This window comes from Grammomys surdaster, unplaced genomic scaffold, assembly GCF_004785775.1.
Source record: "Grammomys surdaster isolate TR1022 unplaced genomic scaffold, NIH_TR_1.0 126158, whole genome shotgun sequence".
Lineage (NCBI taxonomy): Eukaryota > Metazoa > Chordata > Mammalia > Rodentia > Muridae > Grammomys > Grammomys surdaster.
Genome location: NW_021620966.1, coordinates 2,623,959 through 2,638,168, shown reverse-complemented (window position 1 = coordinate 2,638,168; position 14,210 = coordinate 2,623,959). Strand labels below are relative to the sequence as shown.

General features: G+C 43.8%; 1 protein-coding gene across 2 annotated transcripts in view; it reads left to right on the top strand.

Annotated features, from left to right (window-relative positions):
- The window catches only part of Fndc7 (fibronectin type III domain containing 7), a 37,486-nt gene that overhangs the window by 10,309 nt on the left and 12,967 nt on the right, over positions 1-14,210 (top strand). Inside the window, exons 5-9 of one of the 2 annotated variants that reach the window (XM_028757417.1) lie at positions 3,569-3,826; positions 8,162-8,416; positions 9,751-10,008; positions 11,709-11,963; positions 13,602-13,856. In XM_028757417.1, coding sequence (XP_028613250.1) covers positions 3,569-3,826; positions 8,162-8,416; positions 9,751-10,008; positions 11,709-11,963; positions 13,602-13,856 — 1,281 coding nt within the window. The remainder of the gene's footprint in view (positions 1-3,568; positions 3,827-8,161; positions 8,417-9,750; positions 10,009-11,708; positions 11,964-13,601; positions 13,857-14,210) is intronic. The other variant, XM_028757418.1, reaches the window with a different exon arrangement.

The window sequence follows — 14,210 nt, the reverse complement described above, 5'->3', positions numbered from 1 at the left end:
GTGTGTGTGTGTGTGTGTGTGTGTGTGTGTGTGTGTGTGTGTGTGTGTGTAAGGGTAATGCTAGGCTTTCACCAATACTAGATTAGCTATTTTATCTCTTAGGGGGAAGACCCAGGAAATGTAGGAAGAAATTGGAATTAGTTTCTTCAACTTTCTCCAAGTTTGGAATGGAAGTCTTATTGTTTATGAGCCAGGCAGAAATGTGGGAGGAAAGAGGGTTTGCCTTGTATAATACTCACATAGGGGAAAGGATGCCAAGCTGCCCTTAGGTGAGTCATGACTGGCTTGGTGAGTCAGGATATCTGTGCCAAGCCTTCCTGGGCCCATCCCCTCCTATCTCTCCCCCTTCTTCCACTTCCCTTCTCTTTCCCCCACCTCATCCTCCTACAAACATTTAGCTGCTGGGAGTAAACAATGAGACAAGACAATCCCTGAACCCAAAGAATGGACCCTGTACAAAACGCCTAACTCAGCCATCACAGTTATGTATAACAAAAAGCTTTGCTAGAATGTTCCTTCATGGGCAGAGTGTGCACAGGAAGGGGCTTCTACATCAGAGCAGGGAACAAGAGAACCACCAGGTTTCTTTTGAATAATATTTTTATTAGTTTTGGGGAATTTTATACGCTTTGATATTCACCCCCAATGCTTCCCGTAACTCCTCCCAGCCCCACCTCCTCACCCCCAACCTCATGCTGCCACCGACACCCACATACCTTTGCTCCCTCTGATTCTTCAGACTCACTCTAGCAGCTGAGAGTTTAGACTTCCGGTTTTCATGCTTAGGAACACCCACCTCTCTCAACTATGAGTGCTCCATTTTCCTAGGGTGGAGTAGTGAGAAAACACATTACACTCTTCAAAAAAAAAAAAGTATTCTCTTTTTTAAAAATGTATATAGGGTTTTTTCCTGCATGTATGTTTGTACACTATATACATGCTTGTTGCCCAAGGAGGCCAGAAGAGAGTGTCAGATCCTCTGGAACTGAAGTTATAGACATCTGTGAGCCACCGTGGTAGATGCTGGGAATCAGCACTCCCTACCCCATCTTCTGGAATAGCAGCAAGTAATAATAATAATAATCAAGGAGCCATCACTCTAGCTGTCCGACCCCTAAAAATAATCCATCAAGTCCAATTTATGCTATGAATATACTCTTAGGTTTGGGTCCGTTGGCACTTGGCTGACCCGCCAGGGGCCCCACCCTTAAATAAACCGCTCCTCCCTCCTCCAGGAGCCATCAGCTGTCAACAGCTCCTCAGTGAGGAGGGCTATTGAGTGCCTTTACCCCTCCATGCTGGGTCGCTGCCTAGCTCAGTCCTGTGTGGGCCTTGGGTAGCAGCCATAGGTGCTTGAGTTCACTTGTCAGCCATTTTGACAGGTCCAGAAGATACTGTTTCATCTCCCTGACTCTGTCTTTCCTCACTTTCTACTTTCTTTAATGTGATGATCCCCGAGACTGAATGCAAAGGTGAAACAGATGTTACCACTTACTCCCTTCTCTCCCTTTCACATGTTTCTCCATGATTTTTTTGTTTTGTTTTGTTTTTATTTGAGACAGAGTTTCCAGCTTCCTTGGAACTCGGTCTGTAGGTCAGGCTGGCCTTGATTCCTGATCTTCTGGTGCCTCCACCAGTCGGGCACCACCACACTTCCCTCTGTTTCTCCATGTTTTATACAGTTTGGATTTAGTCTCTGTAACAGTTTTCTAGGACTGCTGTAAGAAACTATCACAGACTGGATGACTTAAGGAACAGAAATTTGTTGTTCCACAGTTGTAGCGTCTAAGCCTAAAACGATGGCCCTGACAGGGTAGCTTCCTCCTGAGCACCAGGAAAAGATAGGTTCAGGTGTGTCTGTCCTCTCAGCCTGTGTGTGGCCCTCTTCATATTCACCTGGCATTTCTCCTATATGCATGTCTGAATTTCTTCTCTTTATAAGGACATCTATCATGTTGGATTACGTCCCATCTTGATGACCTCATTTTAAATAACTTCTATCACCCATGACCCTATTTCCAAATAAGGTCACTTTCTGAAAGTGCTAGGGCCACACTTCCACATTCTGTAGCCCTCTGCTCAGCTCTGATAGTCTCCCAATATTCTAATTCTTTCCCCTAAGTCTTCTATGCTTTGGTTGGAAAGTTGACTGTCTTTTTTTGTTTGTTTTGTTTTTTTCAAGACAGGGTTTCTCTGTATAGCACTGACTGTCCTAGAACTAGCTGGCCTTGAACTCAGAGATTTTCTTGCCTCTGCCTCCTGAGCGCTAAGATTAAAGGCATATGCCACCACCACCTGGCTCAATTGATTGTCTTAAGACCCTGCAGGCAAACCCTACCAGCTGGTCCAGCACTATCTCAAGGAAAAAGCTGAGGGTCATTTGGGGACAAGCAGACCATGTGGTGAGGGAAAGGGCCTGTCAAGATGGCCTGTAAGGGAAACACAACATGTGCCTTCTTCAAATAAAATGAGTCAGGTGTCCATGAAATGGTCTCCTCAGACAGAGCCTCCTCTGTACCCAAGATATGTGTGGAGGTGGAAGCTGTCCACAGCATTTTCTAGATGCACTAAAATGCCATTGCAGATCCCTGAGGAGAACTGAGACCAACTTCTGCTCATGAACACATGTCCTCCAGCTGTTGTTTTTTGTTTTGTTTTTTGAGTCATTGTTTCTCTGTGTAGTCTTGGTTGACTGGTTCAGTCCTCTAGGTTTATACATGGTCTAATCATGAAGACATCAAGGAATGTTTAGAAGAATGAGGGGAAAGTCTTTGGGAGACACTAAAAGACTATCTTCATGTGTGGACGTAGACTTGAGTCTCTCCTAGCCTTTGATTTAGAATGGGACATTTGCTTATCTAGAAACTACTGTGAACTAAAAGCTGTACAAAGTAAAAGTCACCAGAGGTCAAAATGTAGGGGTGTTGGGGGGTAGGATCGAGCCTTTTCCTCCCCTGCCTTGGCAAGCACTTTACTACCCAGCTGCTTTCCCAGTCCAAGAAATGATACGTTTAGCTTCATGGATCAATAATAGAAAAAAAAATTGATCTACTAGGTGACAACACATTCTACAACCCTTTCAGCCTTCCACCTGAATATGCTCGTTTTATTCTTGTCTGGTTGGTTGCTTGGCCTTTTTGACATAGGGTCTCACTATGTAGTACAGGTTGGCTGTGAACTTCCAACGTCCCTTCCTCAGTAGCATCCCAAGTGCTGGAATAACTCCCCCAACCCAGGCTTCCTCAGTGTTAATCTTCACCACTTCTTAGGTAGTATATTCACGCATTCCAAGTATGCTTTTACGTGTCTGTTATGTGTTAAACATTGCTCATATATCCAATTTTACAAAACAGAAAGAAAAAGATGAAATGATACGACCAAGGTCGCATAGCTATGGATGAATTTGTACAGTGATGGCCGTTACGTTATCAATCCCCCACATGCACTAAGTCCTATTTTATGCTTTGAACAACTTAACCTTATCCAGCTCCTAGGGTCTCGTATCTCCTGATTGCCTCAGCGTTACTAAGCCAAATCTTACATGGATTCTTGTTTCTCAAAAACATAGGTCCTCGTGCCCCAGCCAACATTCAAGTCTTCTTTGACAGCGGGGCCCTCAAGGCATCTGTCTCCTGGACCCCGACAGAAGGAGCATTCAACTACACTGTGGTGGCATCGAGTGATTCTTCCCAGCGGAGCTGCAGCACAGCTCTCAGCTCCTGTAGCATCAGTTCCTTGCAGTGTGGAACAGAGTACCTGATTTCTGTCTCAGCAAGTAACGATGCCGGATCCAGCAAGTCCTGCTCGGCACCGACCCTGAAGACTGGTATGTGAGAAAAAGGAAAGGCCTGCAGGGTTGATGATCAGAGTGGCTGCCATAAGGGACCAGAAATCCCCAGCCAAGCCCTAGAACAGGCTGGAAGCAGTTAAGCTGGTCTAAGCTGGGCATAGCTTGCTCTAAGCAGGGCATAGCCTGCTCTAATCTGGGCACACATTCATAATACTAACATTTAGGAGGTTGAAACAGGAGGATTGCCATTACTTTGAGGCCATCCTGGGCTACATACTGACCACTAAGCCAGCCAGGGCTATATAGCAAGAACTTGTCTCAAAAAACAGGAGAGAAAGGCTGTCAAGATGGCTTAGTGGGGAAAGGCGCTTGCTACAAAAGCCTGAGTTTGATCTAGGAATCTACACAAAGGTGGAAGGAAGAGAGGAGACCGACTCTACAGAGTTGTATCTGTCCTCCACAATGCATGATGTTGTACCCTCCCCTACCACATCACACACACACACACACACACACACACACACACACACACAAACAAAAACTTTTTTAAAAAAGAAAAGAAAAAACAAGCTAATCCTGGTATAAATAAAGGTATTGAGCTGGGAATTTTGAGGATTGAACAGTACAGATGGAGAAGCATATATTGTGTACTGCACACAGCATGTCTTAGACTATTCACAAGCTTGGCCTCTATGCCTGGTCTTTCATTAAGTCCTTTTCCTCTTTCTTTTATTTTGTTCGATGCTATTTAGTTTTACTTTTGGAGACAAGGTCTCACATTATTGCCCAGGCTGGTTCTGAATTCCAGGGCTCAAGAGACCCTACATCAGCTGGGGCCGAGGTGTTCATCGCCATAACTGACTTGCTTTTTTAATTTTGTAAGTTTTAAAAATGCTAAGATCCAGTTTGTTATTAAGATCCAGCTCTGTGCAGTACAAGTAGCCAACTGACTCTTTGTGTGTGTGTGTGTGTGTGTGTGTCTGTGTGTGTCTGTGTGTGTCTGTGTGTGTGAGTATGTGACCGTGTATCTGTGTGTATGTTTCTGTATGTGTCTGTGTGTGTGTCTTTGTTTGTGTGACTGTGTGTGCATGTCTGTGTGTTTCTGTGTGTGTGTGTATGTCTGTGTCTTTCTGTGTGTATGTCTGTGTGTGCATGTGTCTGTATGTCTGTGTGTGCATATATGTGTGTGTTTTATGTGTTGTATATATGTGTGGTGCATGCATACATGTAGGTATGAGGATGCCTGCAGCCATGTGTGCACCCATGGAGGCCAGAACATCAGGTATTCTCCCCATCACTCTGCCTTCTTGCCTTGACAAAGACTCAGCCATCTCTCATGGAACCAGAAGCACACCTGTTTAGCCAGTGACCTGGAAGATCTGCCTGTCTCCGTCCATCCATGGTGGGATCACATGCATGCACAGCCATACTCAACTTTTCATGTGGTTTTAGGGGTTTGAACTTGGGTCCTCCGGGCTAAAGAGAATGCTCTGACTCATTAAACCATCTCTCCTGTCCCTAACTGACTATTCTTGACATGTTCCATGACAAAGGCTTGGTACGAGCTGTTTTAAAAACTAAAAGATGGGAGATTTCTGGATCTACATGTGTCTAAGTATTTCCCCATTTTTTTCCTTGTTGGAGATGTAAAGACATATTTGTGGAGATTTGCTGCTGCATTTAGAAGCGTTTATGTGTCTGGAGAATTGGAACTAACATTTAATGGGATCTACTACATCTCAGGCACCATAACTACATTACTTAACTCTTAGGATAATTTTGTGAGCTGTTTCTTTTTTTAATTGATTTTGTTTGTTTGTTTGTTTCATTTTTCTTGCTTGCTTGTTTAAGACAGGGTCTAATGAAGCTCGGGCTGGCTACAAACTCACATTGATAGCGGAGTCTGGCCTTGCTCTCCTGATCCTCCAGTTTCCATCCTCCTCATGCTACAAGCATTCACCACCATGTCCAGCTTATCTCTTCCTTTTAGATACAAAAAGTGACTGAAGCTCAGGGAGGCCAGAGGCTGTTTGCTCCAGTGCACACTGACAATAAGAGGCACAGCTGAGATCTCAGCTCAAGCTTGCCTGACTGCAATCCTCTGGGCTGAAGACAATGTAACAGTGTCCACTCTACTCAACCATCAGAGTTATCACTGTAAGGGGTAAAGGATTCTGAACAGAGGATTGGAGCTGAACAAGCAGCTGTCCTCTCCTCCACAAAGGAAAGAAATGTAGTCAAACTCTCAGACTCCGGCTTCCTAGAGTTATGTTAAATTAAGGTCACCAACACAAGCTTTGTGAATAGACTTCTCTTTCGACAATTACAAGTTTGTATAGCAGTATAATAAAAGATGGAGTAACTGAAGATGAAGGAAAAGATAAGAAAGGCTTCAAAGACACAGTCATTCTAAGTCAGTTATTTAATGCAGGAGAGAACATCCTGCATTTTTAAAATTTGGATGAACATCAAAAACATCTAAGGAATGTTCATCAAACCCAAAATACCCAGATGCTACCAAGATAATTGATTGGGATTTCTGGGAATAGAGTCTGGATAGAATAGTCTTCAACAGCTGCCCAGTTGACACTTACCATGTTGTCAGTGTAAGGGCTACTGAGAGAGTCCCTCCAGCTTTCAATTCCTGCCCTTACTGATTCATGAGGCACCACTGTAGTATGTATGACACAGTCAGTACTGATCATGAAAAAAACCTCAATTTATCAATAAAAGAACTATGTCTTTTGAAAGCTTATGGACTGAACGGATGACCTTCATTTGAAATCATTCTTTCAGGAGACTTTAGTCATGCTGACTTAGATAAAAAAAAAAAAAGATATTTATTGCCTTGACACAGAAAACCAAGTACATTAGCCAAGGAGGACCCATGTCTGTAGTTCAGCATCTATTGTATGAAATAAAAATTGAGAGCATCTGAGCATATCTCTTTGGTTTGTACCAAGCTGTGCTTATTGTTTTATCACTTATCTGAGTATCTAGCATGTTAACTATCTGTTTGGGATGTTCTCTGGAGGTGAAATGGTCATGAGAATTTGGCTCTGTCACTGAGTGTATGGCAAGCAACAGTTAGGAGAACTCCACACTCTAAAAAGGCTTCGTATGGAGTCCCCAGAAAGATTCATTTACCCCTGTGTCTTAGTCAGTGTTCTATCGCTGTGAAGAGACACCATAGCAATGGCATCTCTTAAAATGGAAGGCATTTACTTGGAAACTTGCTTACAGTTTCAGAGGCTTAGGTATGTAGCCATACCTGAGAGCTACATCGAGCTCTGCAGGCCACAGGAAGAGAGAGAGCTGAGCCAGGCATGGGGTTTTGAAACCACAAAGCTCACTTGCAGGGACACACTTCCTCCAAAAAGGCCACATCTTCCAATCCTTCTCAAATGTGCCCCTCCCTGATAACTAAGCATTCAAATATACGAGCATATTGGGCCATATTCAAACCAGCACGTGCTACTTTTCTAGTTATATTATCTGGGGCAACTCAGTTATCCTTTATGAGCTCCATTGTCTTCAATTGTAAAATGATCATAATTATTGTGAGAGTAAGAGAAAGCGTTTAGCAGAAAATGTAATGGGTATATTTTTACCTCCAAAAAGATAACTTCTAGGTATTTACTGTCTGGCTCACATCAAATAGCTTTGTCTCTAAATAAGGTGAAATCCACACTTTTTTCCTCAGACAGAGCCTCTCTATGTAGTCCTGGTTGTCCTGGAGCTCACTATGTAAACCAATTTGACCTCAAATTCACAGAGGTCTTCCTGATTCTGCTGCCCAAGTGTTGGGATTAAAGGCATGATCCACCACTCCTGACAAAAATCCACATATCTTAAGTTGATTCTCAAATTCCCATGGCATATGTTGGGGATATAGGTTGGCCGGTGAAGTTTGCCCAGCATGCACAAAGTCCTAGATTTGATCCCCAGTAGCACATAAAAAGCTGGTGTGGTGGTACATAACTATAGTCCAATCGTCTAAGAGAGGTAGGTAGGAGGATCAGAAGTTCAAGGTCATCCTTGGATATCTAGTAAGTTTTCATGCAGTCATAGATGCAGAAGATCCTAATTCAAACAAATAAGCACTTTCAATGGCCTATTATTTCAGATAACACTTGTTATAATGGAAGAATTCGAGAAGGTCCCTGTTATTTAGCATAGTCTTTGTTTATATAAAAGTATCATCTAATGTGTCTGGTACATGGTTTTCCATGTTGTGCATCAAATTTCAGTCTGTTACAGAACTCAGAGTTGCTGATTTGGGTTGTCTTGGCATCTCAGATAGCTGCCAAGATGCAAAGAAAGTCTCCTGTGATAGTCATTTGATTGCTTTTTTAAAAAATTGTTTCCTAGTTGCTTGTGCACCTGGAAAGGTGATGATCCAGGAAGAGCCCCCTGGTCACTTGTCTGTGGCTTGGTCCAATGTGGAGCTGGGTGACTACTACGTGGCTTTCGTGAAGAGCGATGATGGTTTGGAGGTGCACTGCAATACCTCCCTCACACAGTGCAACTTCTTGTCCGAGTGTGGCTTCACGTACTTCATTAGTGTGTTTGCCTATAACAAGGCGGGGCAGAGTCCTCTGGGCGATGTGTTCAATTATACCACAGGTAAGTCATCTTTGATGCCAGGAAAGGGGGTTTTGAGTTCAGTAAGCTCAGTAGCAGGACGAACAACTTCTTGCATTTGCTGATTCACCATCTGGGAGTCATTCTAGGATGAAGCCTAGCTTAAATCCCTTGTCTCACATTCTTTCCAGAGTAGGGATGGTTTGGTTTTGGAGACAAATCTAACAAGAATGCAAGGGTGAGGACGGAAAGTGGAGGGAGAGCGGGGATGCATTGTTCAACTGTACTCTGAAAAACTGAACCTTCTACAAAGTTCTACGCAGTACTCAGGCCTGTTTGAGGTTCTGAGGGGGATACAGTCCCTCCATTCCAGGAGCACAGTCCTTTCTTGAGACCAGGATGACAGATGCCGTGGCCAAGATGCTACACACTGTGGAGGGCTTTGGAGTAGGCCGCCTGAGATTAGGTCCAACTTGACCTCTGAGTCAGTCATATAGTAGGATAATGCTGTGTGCCTTACTACTGTGTCAGCATCCACCACTGCAACATGGGACATTGACAATACAGGTGGAGAAGGACTTGGCATGTGATGGAGCAGAATGTGAATATTTTTATTAGCATGGTTATTATGCCATTATTAGCATCTGGCAGTGATTGTGCTCTATTTCTCTCTCTGGCATTAGTGTTAATCATGGTGTGGTTGGCACAGAGAGATACCAGATCTCTGGAGAATGGTTGAGTGAGTGGGTGTCTTGAAATGAATTATTTATAGAATATTATAATTGTAAAATGTGCTAAGGGTGGATTATGATACATTTTACCAGGGTGAGGGATATGAGTAATTGGTGCTTTGGGAGTTTAGAAAAGGTTGTCAACAAGGCCTCCAGAGCACCGGACTGGTTCAAGAACGGATAGAATGTAGGCCGACAAGAACACCCGAAAGCTGCGCTAGCTATTTGTCAGTAGGGTTCTTTGGGGCCTCCTTTAAGATTTACTAATACAACTATTGTCTCTATACACTCATTCCCCAGCCTTATCTGATTTAGTGTCTAGGTGGACTGACAGAACCTGAGGGCCCAGACTCAGTATGACTTTATCAGACAAAAGAGATCAGACTCTCTCGCAAAGAGACCAAAAGTCTTCCCAGCATAGAGATTCAAGAGCACAGGTCAGGTGTAGACCTGAGAGGTCTGATGTTTCCTTGGAAACTGTGCTGAGGATTTGCCCCAGAGGCAGTGAGAATCAGGTCAAGGTTGGGGTTGACCAGTCCTCTTGTAGTCATTTAGGAGGGCAGTGGGTGGAGAGGTTAAGATAGCCCCTTCTGGTGGCGTTAAGGTTAAGACCTCTGTAATGACCTTGGTTCCCTCTGCTTTCAGCTCCCTGTTGTCCTAGTGACATTAGCCCAGTGTTAGTGTCCAGCGACAGGGTGGAAATTGCCTGGTCTCCTGTGCGTGGTGCTGAACTCTATGAAACCAAGGCCATAGCTGGGTACAGCGTTGTGGCATGCAACGACACTGCTCCTGCTTGCACTCTCTCTGCTTTGGATTGTGACACCAAGTACAATGTCACAGTGTATTCCTTCAGTGAGGTCCGGGGCAGCAATCTGTCATGCTCTTCACACTTTATCACCACAGGTATGGTACTGCTATGACATCATTACTGACATCTCAGTTGTCACTCTTGTTATGTGCCTCAGGATGGCTATCCAACAAGGCCTACAGAAAAGGGGGCTGGGGAGGGAGCTCAGGTGTTGAGAGTGCTTACTATTCCTGCAGAGGATATAAGTCCAGACGTCAGCACCCACATCAGGAGGCTTACAACCTCCTGTTAACTCCAGATCCAGTGATGTGATGCCCTCTTCTGGCCTCTGTGGGCACTGCATGCATGTGTGCACACCCACACTCAAGACAGGCAGAGAAGAAACTGGAAAGACAATAACAGGAGATCATGGAGAGTGGGGGGGGTTTTGATGCAGTTATTGACCCCAGCAATCGGGCTCCTTTTGCCGCTGGAGACTGCCTGCCAGCACACCAGGTGTGCAGGTGTTTGTCTTGGTTATTATTTTGGATTTTAAAGTTCAAAATGCTCCATTTTCCAGTTGGCCCAAAGCTGCAGGAACCTAATGCTCTATGACAACATCAACAGTTTTCTGAAAAAAGGTTCTGTGAATTTGAACAATACACATGTATGCTTGAAAACTGTGGTTTTGGGTTTTATTTTTTAAGAATATTATTTAATTTTTCACAATTTCAAACAAACATGATATATTTTATCACTCTGTCATTCTCCTCTTTTAATCCCTCCCCCCACCAGGTAGTCTTTAAAAAAAAAACAACTTAGTTTATACCTCACCCCCACCCCTTTTGAGATAGAGTCTCTTTAACCTATTGTTGCCTTAAACTCACAGAAATCCTCCTGCTTATAAGGAGGACTTAATCCTTCTGCTTATAAGAACTGGGATTGAGGGCATAAGCAACCATATTTGTGTTGCGGGAGATATTTAAAACGGCTGCATCCAATCTGGCTTTTCTTAATCAGCCGCCATGTTCCCGACTAGCCTAGGCTTGCGGCCACTAGCAGAGGCAGCATACTGCTGCTCAGCTCAGGCTGTCTGATCAGGTGGCCAAAGACACCGGCCCTGCCACCCAGGGGACGCCAGAGTAGAAGATGGCTCTGCCAATCTTCCACGCTATCTCTGCAAGGCTGGGCTGTGCCCAGACCATCCCGCCATCCACGCGGGCCTAGTAGGAAATGAGACTCTAATGCTTAAATATCAATCAAAGGCTTTATATGTTTGGTAATGCTCAATAACAATATGCCCATACAATTAGAGGTGTTTCTCAATTAGCTAACCTGAATAAAGTTGTTACCCAGGACTGCTCTTCATACCTGCCTGGCTCTTCATCCTCCTACATCTCTGCTCTCTCTAGCTCCTCCTCTTCCTTTTCCTCTTCCTCTCCTTACTCCTCCCACCTTAGCTCCTCCTACATATCTGGTTCCATTTCAACGTATTCTTTATTTTTTGAAATGGGTCTTATGTAGCCCAGTTGGCCTTAGACTCACTGTGTAGCCAAAGATGACTCTTGATCTTATTGCTTCTCCCCCCTAAGTGCTGGGACTCAAGGCCTGTGCCTCCTAACCTTGTTTATACAGTACTGGGAACAAAAGCCAGGACTTAGTGCGTGCTAGACAGGTCCTCTACCAACTGAACACAGCCCTGATGGTCTTTTTGCTGGAGGTAGAGGGGAGCAGGAAGAGGAATCCATTTTAGACCAAATGACACATGGAGCCTATTTGACTCCGGTGATTTAATTACTAATTGAATACTTCTTAGCTCCTTGCAGTCCTGAAATAAAAAATATTTCAAAGGATGCATTCTCCATGATCAATGTACACTGGCGATCGACTAATGAAGGTGCCACTTACACGGTGACGGCCCAGGGGAAGAAGGGGTTATTCCAGTGCAGCAGCACAGGGGAGACCTGCAGGATGGGGGGCCTGCCCTGCGGCGCCATGTTCTCTGTCACTGCTGTGGCCGAAACTCAGGCGGGAAAGAGCCTGCCCAGCTACAGTGTGCCCCTGGAAACAGGTGTGTAGCATCATTGAGTCGGTGAGTCCTGAGGAATTGCTTTAAGGCATGAATTTTATTTAATCTGCCTCAAGGGTGATGAAAGTACAGCACTTGGTGTTCTTTCAAAGAGCCCCAGTCTTAGAGGAAAAAAAAGAGTTTGATATTTTACATGTTTTATAAACATATCTTCAGAAGTCTCTTGTCTTGCCCAACGTTCACTTCACAGGAACAAAACACTGACCCTGGAGAAACGTTCCTTAGACTCTATATTCTCCCAAGACACGGTCAAAACAGCTAACAAGAAACTAAAGGAGCTGGTGTACTATTCGTGTCGCTGGTTGAGTCCTTTCCATTTTTCTCTAAAAACTACTTTCTGAGTTCAGTTTCTAGGGCTGGACAGATAGGCCACTGGTTTAAGGGTGTTTACTGCCCTTGAAGAGGATTCGAGTTAAGCTCCCAGCACCTAAATCAGGTGGCGAACAACCATGTACAACTCTAGCTCCAGGGATCAAACGTCCTCTTCTGGCTTCCATGGGGAACTGCACTCATGCAGGTACATGCGCTCATACACACACACACACACACACACATACACAGACACACGCACACATGATTTAAATAAAATAAATATTTTTTAAAAATGCTTTCTGGATTTAGTTTCCTAATCAGCAAGAAGCAGGTAATAGTCTTACAGGGTAGCTGTGAGCTCTTAGCTAACTAAGTTACAAAGCATTTAACTCAGTGCCTGATACATGTGATGAGACCTCCATTACAAAAAGCTCTTATTCACTGAGAACACTGTATTTTAAAAAAAAAAAAAAACATTTAGCGAACAGGTATGGTGGTGCACACCTTTAATTCCAGCACCAAGGAAGCAAAAATAGGTGCATTTCTATGAGTTCAAGGCCAACCTGGCCTAAAATAGTAAGTTCCTGACAATCCAAGAGCTATACAATGAGACCCTGTCTCAATATCCTCCCAAGACATTTATTAAATTGCTTACATTAATATAGATATCATTAGCATTGGTAGAGTGCTTGCCAAGCACATAAGAAGTCCTGTGCTTCTGTGGTTGTGTACATATAATCCTAGCATTCAGGGGGTGGAGGCAGGAAGATTAGAAGTTTAAGGTTATCAAAAGATAGACGTAGAGTTCAAGGCTAGCCTACATGAGTCTGTATCAAAAAAAAAAAAAAGAATTGGGAGAGACAACATATAATCCAAAGCTTATCCTAGGGTACTGCATTCAGTATATGGTTGGTATTATAAGATATATCAAAGGGTATGGACAAAGGAAAAATTCTAATTTAAAAGAGAAGGTATGAGAAACTTAGGTATTTGAGAAAACATGAACAAAGCCCTATTCTTCTTACTGTTTACTTATTATTGTATGTGAGTGTGCATGTATGATGGAGGAGGGTGCTGACATGCCACGACATGCATGTGGGAGTCAGAGGACTTTGTAAGTTCTGTTTCCATTGAACATTTCCAGGGATTGAACTCAGGTGGTCAGATTTGCTCATCAACTGCTTTACCCAAAGTACAATCCCAAGTCCCATTATTGGTTATTTTCCGTGAGTCATCTGTGGAATAGAACTAAATTCCTTTCCTTTCCTTCCCTTTCCTTTCTTTCTTTCTCTTTTATCCCCATTTTAGTGCCCTGCTGTCCCTCTGGTCTGACAGCAGCTCAGGTCACCCAGTCTATAATCAACGTGAGCTGGACTATTGGGGCAGTGGCTCAAACCTATGTGACAGTGCTGGAGTCATACCTCGGACAGTCTAAGTGTCACACTCATCAAAACCACTGCCTTCTGGGATGCATCACATGTGGCGTCAACTACACAGTGGCATTAAAAGCCATTAGTCCCACAGGACTGACCGCAGACTGTGCCTACCAAAGTTATTCTTCTAGTAAGTAAATGCTAAACATTAGCTCTTGAGTATTGCTATCTTAATCACTCACTATTCTATTGCTGTGAAGAAATATCAAGACCAAGGCAACTCTTTTGTTTGGCTGGTTTTGGCTTTGTTTGTTTTTAAGGCAAGATTTCTCTGTATGACCCTGACTGACCTGGATCTCCCTCTATAAACAAGGCTGGCCTCAAATTCAGAGTTCTGCCTGTCTGCCTTCTGAATGCTAGGATTAAATGTATGTGCCACCACCACCCAGACCAAGACAACTCTTATAAAAGAAAGTGTTTAATTGGGGGCTTGCTTATGGCTTTAGAGGGCTAGTCCATGATCATCATAACGAGAAGTAGACAG